General features: G+C 30.9%; 1 protein-coding gene across 1 annotated transcript in view; it reads right to left on the reverse strand.

Annotated features, from left to right (window-relative positions):
- LOC145241389 (CD109 antigen-like) overlaps window positions 1–12,816 on the reverse strand; it is a 322,627-nt gene that overhangs the window by 94,949 nt on the left and 214,862 nt on the right. The window contains exons 25-27 of the mRNA XM_080104314.1: window positions 5,695–5,833; window positions 3,362–3,538; window positions 2,292–2,370 (exon numbers count right to left, since the gene is read on the reverse strand). Of these exons, the coding sequence (XP_079960440.1) occupies window positions 2,292–2,370; window positions 3,362–3,538; window positions 5,695–5,833 (395 nt within the window). The remainder of the gene's footprint in view (window positions 1–2,291; window positions 2,371–3,361; window positions 3,539–5,694; window positions 5,834–12,816) is intronic.

Genomic DNA, 12,816 nt, shown 5'->3' on the forward strand with positions numbered 1-12,816 from the left:
AACCAAACACAGGAGAGGGCATATTTCATGAACTTGTAGTATTGCAAATACATCCTGTTCTTGTTTCATTACTTTATAAAGTAGTTATCTATATTTTCTATGTCCGACCGTTATTTTTCGTGCTATATTAAAGGTAATTTATACGTCTAACAGTGTTCCTTTTTTTACATAGGCATAACCACTTATCAAGGCCCAGGGACCACTCGAGGATAAGGGTTGAATAGTGTACAGTAGTCAATTGGGCAAAATAGTAATCGTTAGTAATGGAAATTCGGTAAATTTGTGAACTCAGGTGGAACGGCTCATCAAAAACTTGTTTACGTTGGACTTGAAGACAACCATATTGTAGTCAGCTGGAAAGCAGGAAAACGAAAGACAATTCCACAGGCGTGCAGTTCTAAGAAAGAAGCTTTGTTCATGGAATCTACGTTTAGGTTTAGGCACAGATAAAGAGTGGGAGGAATTATTGATAGTGTTTTCAGCTAGACGAATGTTTCTTGTGAAAGTTTGACGAAGGGGGGGGGGCATAGATTGAAGCTCAGTCGAGTTCTTGCCATGAAAATAACGATAAAGCAGAGACAAACTCACAACATCTCTTCTGTGAGATAGAGGTTCCAGGAAAGAGAAAAGGGCATCTCCTGCGAGGTTACGAAGTCTATTTTGAACTCTATCAAAGCAGGACAAGTCCTTTCTAGCAGCTCCTGCCCAGATGTGGCAACAGTACTCCATCTTTGAACGTACCTGGCTCTTATATAGATAGAGAATTGCATCAACAGTTCTGAGATATGTTTTGTACAGAAAATTATCTGATAAGTAATATATTATCTAACATAGCCGTTATGTTGCAAATGGACAAACAAATGAAACAAGAATAGAAATAAATAAATATCCGGGTCGGCATTTTTTCTTTTCTAACAAAATCTTACATGTCTATTTTAGTCTGACTGCGTTTTTCCTTCTTCCGACCCCATGCCAGCCGCAGCCAGCCATTAGTCGCTTTATACGTCTATTTCCTTTGACGTCGACTTTCTTTATTCTTGAGCACGTGTTGCATTTTTTCTCCTATTTTTCATTTTTCTTCTGCACACTTCCTAATTTGCATATGCACGTTTTTCGGCTGCTGCTGCTAATCCCTCCACACGCCAGCCATCCTTTGCTACTGCTGACATCGTCCCACGCGCTCATATGCACTACGTTATAATAATAATCAATAGACGATTGATTCTATAATACATACGCAATCTGCATAAATTAAAATATCATGTTTAAGCATATTGTACAACCGGGCAATGCTGGGCAACGCCGGGCGTTCAACTAGTAATAGATAAAGTTACATTTAAAAGATGCATATATATATATATATATATATATATATATATATATATATATATAGAGAGAGAGAGAGAGAGAGAGAGAGAGAGAGAGAGAGAGGGATCTCTAGTGATAAGTAATAAGATTGTACATAAAAAAAACAAGGATAGATTTTAAGGCTCTTAAAATTCATACTAGAATTAACCGATACAGTACTTGGTAAGTGACACTCTTTGTAACAGAGGACGGCGCGCGTATGTCGGCTGTATGCAAATGTCGAGCTATGTGCGCAGTGACGTCACGGTAAAGAAAAAGAAAAAACTTTAAAAAAACGTATGCAGAGACCGACTAGTACGTTAGAGAAGACGATCACAGTCGTAACGAGAAGTTACGCCTGGCTGGAGAATGAGCAATAGAGGTATTTTCTTAAAACATGAAACAGGAATTGAAGTTCATCCTTATTCTTTGACTTCTTTGCGACGGAGTCTACAACGTGTTGGGTCCCGAGTTTCTACATGTTAATGCGTGTGTAAATCTGCACAATGTTACATTTTTTCGAGGTGGAAGGTTCATTCCTCAGTGTGGGCAATACTTAGACTACAATTGTGAATTACTTAGAATCTCTATCCGGTCATGGCTTACGAAATGAAGGCATGCTACCACCGTGGATGAAATAATGGGTTACGTTCGTAATCTCATGCACATTCCCGAGATCCACTAAATACACATGAATAAGCTCGGAGGTTTCATCAGCCGAAATGTTGTGAAAATGACACTCGAGATGAGAACAGTAATACAAATAATCCAAATAATACGAATCCTCGTCTAAAAAAAGTGCAGAAACATAAATGTGTTATATTAAAAAAAATGTGTTGTATTAAAAAAAATGTGTTATATTAAAAAAAATGTGTTATATTAAAAAAAAATGTGTTATATTTAAAAAAATGTGTTATATTAAAAAAAAAAAAGAATTAACTTACCATGTGCTGCTAACTTCATCAGATGAAAAAGCGCTGTAGCCATTATCTCGCAACTGGTAACGCATCTGATTGAGGTAACCTATCAGATAAATGTTACATATAAAAATAACGAACGGAGCAAATTGCTGTTGTTTTAATAGTTTAATATGATACAATAGTTATTTTCTGTGGAATCTATCTGGTAATGTTAGAAAGTTATATTCGTCAAAACGTAGAAACGGAGGTAAAGAAAGTGATACTCGGATGAGGAATGGCATCATTGATGAGGAGAGAAAAATTGTTACTCGGAAGCGAATCATGTAGACGTGTAAATATGGGCTCTTAAAAATGCATAATTAAAGGATTCTTTTTCTTCCCCCTTCGCTGTGTCATCATTGCCATACTAGTGTCATTGGGTTCCTTGATATTTTTATTGACAGCATTTTTAATTTTTTTCTAGAAAGACCACAAGAAGGTTTCTAAATGAAAGTGATTTTTGTGGAACGAACTGAATTCGAACTTAGAACAATCAAGGTTGTTAACCACTTGACTACTGTCACCTCCCTTCCCTGCGTCAATCAATTAATAAAAACAACTGTCAAATTAATAAGCATTTCAGAATCAGTTTTCGAATAATTGTGATAAATGCACAGGTTAATAATTTTCAATAAATGTTAGCCTATTTATTTCTTACAAAAATATATGGAATAATCATGTTTTATCAATGTAAAATGAAGTTTTCTTTAGGTGACATAATGAAAAGTTTATTAATTTAATATTAAATGATTAATTGGTGTAAATTAATCATATAATAATTAATTAAAATAAATTGGGACAAAACATCCCCAAACTTTATTAAACGAATCTTTTAATTCAAAGGATCATATTTGTTGTGTTTGAATAATAAGCCTAAACATGGTATTTTATTATGAAGAACGAAAGTCGAAAATCTTCCTACCTGTTTCCCTGTTTGCCTGAGCCTTAAGAAATTTTAATGTAATATAAAGAAAATAGTTTTGCATCCTCAACTCCCCACTCAGGTCTATAAATGTGATTCCCACGAACAAAACTAAAAAAAAGGAACTACTTACCAGACTGGGTGAATAAGTGGATCTTTGCTGCCAGCACTGGGGAGAGTGCATTTCGAGATTTGAGATAGTTAAAGACATTGACATTTGTGGATAGAAACACCATGTTTTGTTCGCCGCAGCCAGTTGGAAGGCGCACTAAGTTACCAAGACCTGCAATACTGGGTCCCATTATATCACCTATGGGGATGGAATACAGAAAAGAATTGAAATAAGCCATAACATTTACATAACATACACATAACAATGACCAAGGGAGATGATTAACATGATTAGTTTAGAAACTAAAGAATTGTGTCCCTTAGTCCTGTGGTTTCAAACTTTTTTTAGATGGCAGCACGCTATAGAGTTCTTTAAATTTTTGCGGCACACCTATCACAAAAAATTTTTTACTCATGAAGGCTTTTTTGCAATAAAATAATAAAAAATTAAGAACACATGAGAAAACATTTAATTCATATAAATAATTATTTAAGATATTTCTGTAAAATAAAAATGTCGAACATCACTGAGACAGCTCGGCTTAGTGTCTCCTTACTACTGCTGTCATTATTGTAAACGAGATAGGATATATTGTACTAGGGAGGCGGCGCTTTGCCTGGTCGTAAAATACGCTTAAGTATGATATTTTAATGTGTCAAGATTTCGTATATATAATTATAGAATCATGATTTCAAAAGTAAAAAAAAAGTATTTGCGTGCCACCGCCTAGAATCGAAACTGAAACTGTAGCATTCAAAGCTGGCGAGTAAAAATAAACTGAAATGAATGTACAAAATGTATAACGAGTTTTTAAATTTTGACCCCTTTTTGAAAACTATTTTAACCGGTTAAAAACCCATAAAAGAATGATCCATAAAAAATCCAATCATTTGAGGCCCCTAGTGCCGCTCTGTGACTTTTAGTTTCGGAGGAGATAGAGTTTGAATAAATAGAGACAGACAGACAAACAGACAGACACAGTGAGTTTTATAAATTAGATAAAACATCACAAAACGTACCAGTGTTTATAAAGAATCTAACAATTTGAACAAACGATATTTCATTATGCATTTTATTTCTCTTTTATATTTATACATCAGTATTTTGCAACATAAGTATTATGTAACTGAACCATTTGCGCATGTGTGTGCGGGTCTAATAGTCACTTATAGCCTTCAAAACTATGCGACAAAACTACACCAATTTTTTTCGCTTTAATGATTTCAGAAGACCAGGATCTTTTGCCTCGTTCATTTTCTTCAGCAGAGCTATCACTATCCAGCCAAGACTTCTGGTCAACTCTTGCTTCAATCTACCTAAAAATTGCATTTAAGTTACAAAAAAGGCAAGGATATCCTGTTTTTCATTCGACGCTCTTGCCCCAAACTAACTTCTGAAATATTTCTTCTAATATCTTTGCTGTTAGAGTATGATGTCCATGCCCTTGTTCCGTATCTAATATGATATCCGGCAACTAAAGAGAGTTTAACGACTGGCTACAGGTGCAGAGCGAGGGGATCTGCCCTGCGAAAGCTGACTCGAGAAGCTTAAATTTTTTCTGTCTCGAGCATCAACATATGCCTGCTGATCACATGTTGGCTTACAATTTTCTACATATTCTAATCTGTTCACTCCTGCTGTAACGTAACCGTTACGCTTGAACCGTGTTCATTACAACCCAAACCTCTCTCAGACCCCTACGCCGTCTGACACCATAAAAAAGGAACAAGCAAACTAAAATAAATAAATCCGACTCAGATTTTCTTTCTTTTTTAACACAAATCGTTTATTACAGTTATTCCTTCTCCCTGTCTCGACACCAGTTTAAAAAGTCTCTTGCTGCCACTGTGGAGCCACATGTCCATCTTACCTAGACAGCCATTTCTCGTCTTTAATTTTACACATCCATCTTTTGCAAACGCACTTTTTCTGTTGTTGATCACGCAGTGTCTTTTTTTTCCTTTCTTTTGTCGCGCCAGCTCAGGCACACCAGGCACACTTCCTAATTTGCATATGTGCATTGTTTCGGCTACTGCTGCTAATATCCTCGCAAGCCAGCTATATTACAGCTCCTGCTGATATTTTTCCACACGCTCATACGTGCTTTATTATACTGCACCTGAAAGAGGTCTTCATCAATATTATCTCACCGCTGATTTCGATTGACTAATAAGAAGGCCACTTTCTCAACAAGAACAACTGAACCTTGAAGAGTGATAATTTGAGGCGAAACTGAATATTTGATAAATGTTTCCCCACTTCCACTGCATGGCAATTGAAGCTTGCGTGTTTTATTTTTTTGCAAAATTTATTGAATTGAAAGCAGTTTTTAAATAGTACATGTTTGGACGTACCTGTTACAGAAGCGGTTATAGCTATAGAACCTGGAACAACATTTTGGCTTGGTATATCTATCGAGATAAGATCCTTATAGCTACCCGAGGTCAGATCAATGGGATACCAATTATTGAAATATAATGTTGTTCCCTCCGGCTATTGAGAAAAGAAAAAAGTATTTTCATTAACATATTGCATCCCACATCATACGCAACTATTTTCGCAGCAAAGAAACGACAGAATTTATTAATTAAAAAAAAAAAACATTTATTTTGTGGATGTTTTAAATATCTTCATTCATGTTACAGAATCTTCTAGTCTAACCCAGGAATTTTTCTGTCGAACTTGGAAATCTTTTGGTTGAACTCAGGAATTTTTTTGCCGAACTTAAGGATCCTTCTGTCGGTATTTCGATTTCCATCAGTCATAACTTGGTAGGAATCCTAAGTAATTCGCACTTGAGTGTCGCCTGCACAGAAGAGTGTAACTTCAGAAGAGCGTAACTTACAAATAAATCTTACCAAATACGTTATCCAATATCCTTGCTATATATTTATATCTGAATTATTAATCTTACTGTGATTGTTATTTTTCGAATCACAGAAAAATTCCCGAGTTTAACAAGATATACTTGAAGAAAGTCGGAAGTTACATCGACCAAAACGTTGTGAAACACTTAAGTGCTAATAATACAAATCATATGAATTTTAGTCAAATTATTCATAAATTTTATCATCCAAAAAAATTGCGAAACATAATGTATTCTTATTTTATTTAATATATTTTATAATATTTAATATTTTGTTTTCTTTTTTCATTTCGTTTTCTTTTTTTTTCATTACGTTTTCTTTTTTGTTTCATTTCGTTTTCTGTCGGGTTTTCATGTTATTAATGCTGTTCATGCATGTATTTTTTCATATCGTCCTTAACATGTTTTTCATGTCCATTCAGTGTTACTATATATATATATATATATATATATATATATATATATATATATATATATATATATATATATATATAAATATATATATATATAGTAACTATATAGCCATTAATGTTTGTATTAATAAAATTAATATATATATATATATATATATATATATATATATATATATATATATATATATAACTACTTCATTTACTCACATAAAATTAATATACGAAAGTATAGATTTATGCGTAAACTTTAAGTATTTACTTCAAAAGTGCTCAATACGTAGGTAGAGCTAGTTAGTAATTTATAAAATATATATGGCGATTAAGCTACACTGAATATTGGGCGTTTCATCCACTCTAAGATTTGTCAGGCTTATGCGCGAATTCTGTGGTTGTTTATCGTTTTAATATGGTCCGCACAATGATCGAGACCTAATACACAATTCCTTGCCCCGAAGAAAGTCTAATACGTACATGCCTGCTCGCCCAGACCGAACCTCCCCCCTTCCCTCCTCATCCTCTCTACCCTCCCCTCCTCCTCTAAATGGCTTCCATCACCTCTTCTCAAAAAGAAAACTGACCCGCAGAATACCAGAAATTCAACCGATATTAGAAGCTAATCGTCTAACACATCGGATCAAATAAACTTCCCTCCGAGCATTTTTCAATCAAGGCCTACTAATTTTCCAGGACTATCACATATGAGATATGCATATATAACTCAACGTACGATATGAGATATGCACATATAACTCAACGTACGATATGAGATATGCATATATAACTCAACGTACGATATGAGATATGCATATATAACTCAACGTACGATATGAGATATGCATATATAACTCAAAGTACGATATGAGATATGCATATATAACTCAAAGTACGATATGAGATATGCATATATAACTCAACGTACGATATGAGATATGCATATATAACTCAAAGTACGATATGAGATATGCATATATAACTCAAAGTACGATATGAGATATGCATATATAACTCAACGTACGATATGAGATATGCATATATAACTCAAAGTACGATATGAGATATGCATATATAACTCAAAGTACGATATGAGATATGCATATATAACTCAACGTACGATATGAGATATGCATATATAACTCAACGTACGATATGAGATATGCATATATAACTCAAAGTACGATATGAGATATGCATATATAACTCAACGTACGATATGAGATATGCATATATAACTCAAAGTACGATATGAGATATGCATATATAACTCAAAGTACGATATGAGATATGCATATATAACTCAACGTACGATATGAGATATGCATATATAACTCAAAGTACGATATGAGATATGCATATATAACTCAACGTACGATATGAGATATGCATATATAACTCAACGTACGATATGAGATATGCATATATAACTCAACGTACGATATGAGATATGCATATATAACTCAAAGTACGATATGAGATATGCATATATAACTCAAAGTACGATATGAGATATGCATATATAACTCAACGTACGATATGAGATATGCATATATAACTCAAAGTACGATATGAGATATGCATATATAACTCAAAGTACGATATGAGATATGCATATATAACTCAACGTACGATATGAGATATGCATATATAACTCAAAGTACGATATGAGATATGCATATATAACTCAAAGTACGATATGAGATATGCATATATAACTCAACGTACGATATGAGATATGCATATATAACTCAACGTACGATATGAGATATGCATATATAACTCAACGTACGATATGAGATATGCATATATAACTCAACGTACGATATGAGATATGCATATATAACTCAAAGTACGATATGAGATATGCATATATAACTCAAAGTACGATATGAGATATGCATATATAACTCAACGTACGATATGAGATATGCATATATAACTCAACGTACGATATGAGATATGCATATATAACTCAAAGTACGATATGAGATATGCATATATAACTCAAAGTACGATATGAGATATGCATATATAACTCAACGTACGATATGAGATATGCATATATAACTCAAAGTACGATATGAGATATGCATATATAACTCAAAGTACGATATGAGATATGCATATATAACTCAACGTACGATATGAGATATGCATATATAACTCAAAGTACGATATGAGATATGCATATATAACTCAAAGTACGATATGAGATATGCATATATAACTCAACGTACGATATGAGATATGCATATATAACTCAACGTACGATATGAGATATGCATATATAACTCAAAGTACGATATGAGATATGCATATATAACTCAACGTACGATATGAGATATGCATATATAACTCAAAGTACGATATGAGATATGCATATATAACTCAAAGTACGATATGAGATATGCATATATAACTCAACGTACGATATGAGATATGCATATATAACTCAAAGTACGATATGAGATATGCATATATAACTCAACGTACGATATGAGATATGCATATATAACTCAACGTACGATATGAGATATGCATATATAACTCAACGTACGATATGAGATATGCATATATAACTCAAAGTACGATATGAGATATGCATATATAACTCAAAGTACGATATGAGATATGCATATATAACTCAACGTACGATATGAGATATGCATATATAACTCAAAGTACGATATGAGATATGCATATATAACTCAAAGTACGATATGAGATATGCATATATAACTCAACGTACGATATGAGATATGCATATATAACTCAAAGTACGATATGAGATATGCATATATAACTCAAAGTACGATATGAGATATGCATATATAACTCAACGTACGATATGAGATATGCATATATAACTCAACGTACGATATGAGATATGCATATATAACTCAACGTACGATATGAGATATGCATATATAACTCAACGTACGATATGAGATATGCATATATAACTCAAAGTACGATATGAGATATGCATATATAACTCAAAGTACGATATGAGATATGCATATATAACTCAACGTACGATATGAGATATGCATATATAACTCAACGTACGATATGAGATATGCATATATAACTCAAAGTACGATATGAGATATGCATATATAACTCAAAGTACGATATGAGATATGCATATATAACTCAACGTACGATATGAGATATGCATATATAACTCAAAGTACGATATGAGATATGCATATATAACTCAAAGTACGATATGAGATATGCATATATAACTCAACGTACGATATGAGATATGCATATATAACTCAAAGTACGATATGAGATATGCATATATAACTCAACGTACGATATGAGATATGCATATATAACTCAACGTACGATATGAGATATGCATATATAACTCAACGTACGATATGAGATATGCATATATAACTCAACGTACGATATGAGATATGCATATATAACTCAAAGTACGATATGAGATATGCATATATAACTCAAAGTACGATATGAGATATGCATATATAACTCAACGTACGATATGAGATATGCATATATAACTCAAAGTACGATATGAGATATGCATATATAACTCAAAGTACGATATGAGATATGCATATATAACTCAACGTACGATATGAGATATGCATATATAACTCAAAGTACGATATGAGATATGCATATATAACTCAAAGTACGATATGAGATATGCATATATAACTCAACGTACGATATGAGATATGCATATATAACTCAACGTACGATATGAGATATGCATATATAACTCAACGTACGATATGAGATATGCATATATAACTCAACGTACGATATGAGATATGCATATATAACTCAAAGTACGATATGAGATATGCATATATAACTCAAAGTACGATATGAGATATGCATATATAACTCAACGTACGATATGAGATATGCATATATAACTCAACGTACGATATGAGATATGCATATATAACTCAAAGTACGATATGAGATATGCATATATAACTCAAAGTACGATATGAGATATGCATATATAACTCAACGTACGATATGAGATATGCATATATAACTCAAAGTACGATATGAGATATGCATATATAACTCAAAGTACGATATGAGATATGCATATATAACTCAACGTACGATATGAGATATGCATATATAACTCAAAGTACGATATGAGATATGCATATATAACTCAACGTACGATATGAGATATGCATATATAACTCAACGTACGATATGAGATATGCATATATAACTCAACGTACGATATGAGATATGCATATATAACTCAACGTACGATATGAGATATGCATATATAACTCAACGTACGATATTAGATATGCATATATAACTCAACGTACAAATTCCATAACCGGCGGGAATATATGCAATGGAATGGAACGTTTATTCAATATTTGATACACTGTCTCCACACCCACAAGGACTTTGGATCTCATCTACCAAAAAGTATTTAAATCACCAACAAATATGGCCGCTTCTTTTGCCCTTCGGAAAAACAGTATTCTTGTTAAATGTGATTACTGCCTTCTCCCCTGGACCACATTTCTGCCGACCTGGCAATAATACCCCGGAAGATATCGTACTCCTTCCGATATGGAGTGCCCAGGTTGTATGAACTTCCTTCTCCTATAATTATTTTCCTATAATTATTATTCACCACCAAAAAACTTTTTAAAAGCAAAATACGTGTTTATTCACAGCTGAACATTTTGCTAACTGCATTTCATTTCTTCTAATGATATGAGCCCTTATTGAAAATCCATGGATTAAGGAAATTAATATAACTCCCTTCTAAATATTCCTTGTGCTCGAATATATGTGTTTATATTTTGATTTTCAGAATTTAACTTTAACCAGTAAACTTATATATTGCTCTATTTTTAAATATTGAGCTTAAACATTTTGGCTAGGTTCACCCTGACGTATTACCTCAAAGTAATATCTATCAGGATATATCACCTGATCTTTAATCTTTGTCTTATCCCGCTTATAAATATATTTATAAATATATTTTTATATAAATAAATAAATATATATATATATATTCTTATATACGCATAAATATATTCTTATATATGCATATATATATATATATATATATATATATATATATATATATATATAAATATATATCAATATATATGTATATAAATATGAAAATAAATATATATATATGAATATATATATAAATATATATATAAATATATATATTTATATATATAAATATATATATAATTATATATATAAATATATAAGTATATATAAGTATATATTAATATATGAATATATATATAAATATATAAATATATACATAAATATATAAATATATATATAAATATATATATATATAAATATATATATATAAATATATATATATATATAAATATATATATAAATATATGTATAAATATATATATATAATTATTATATATATATATATACAGATATAAATATATATAAATATATATATAAATATATCCATATAAATATATCTATAAATATATATATAAATATATATAAATACATATATATAAATATATATATATAAATATATATATGAATATATATGAATATATATATATGAATATATATATATAAATATATACATATAAATATATATATAAATATATATATAAAATGTATAAATACATATATAAAATATATGTATAAATATATAAATATATATATATAAATATATAAATATATATAGATAGATATATATAAATATATATAAATATATATATATAAATATATATAAAATATATATATGAAAAAATATATAAATATATATATAAATATAACTACTTCATTTAATCACATAAATTAATATACGAAAGTATAAATTTATGCATAAATTTTAAGTACTTCAACAGTGCTCAATACGTAGGTAGAGCTATAAAAAAGTATATATATAGTCTTTGAAGTTTTTAACCTTTTAAACTATACAAAAATTATTTTTTATCATTCGTTAGAAAACCATCTAGTCAGTAAGTCATTTAATCACCTGCAATCACTGCATCAACTCGCTCTCGAATTTATTGTAATACCAATATTTTATTTTTCAAGGGATCATCAGTTGTTTACCATGAAACACTGTTTCGGGGATTAAAAAACAAAATATATATATATATATATAAATATATATATAATATATATAAATATATATATATATATGCATATACATGTCGATATAT

This window comes from Euprymna scolopes, chromosome 2 (genome assembly GCF_053919585.1).
Source record: "Euprymna scolopes isolate OS-2025 chromosome 2, ASM5391958v1, whole genome shotgun sequence".
NCBI lineage: Eukaryota > Metazoa > Mollusca > Cephalopoda > Sepiida > Sepiolidae > Euprymna > Euprymna scolopes.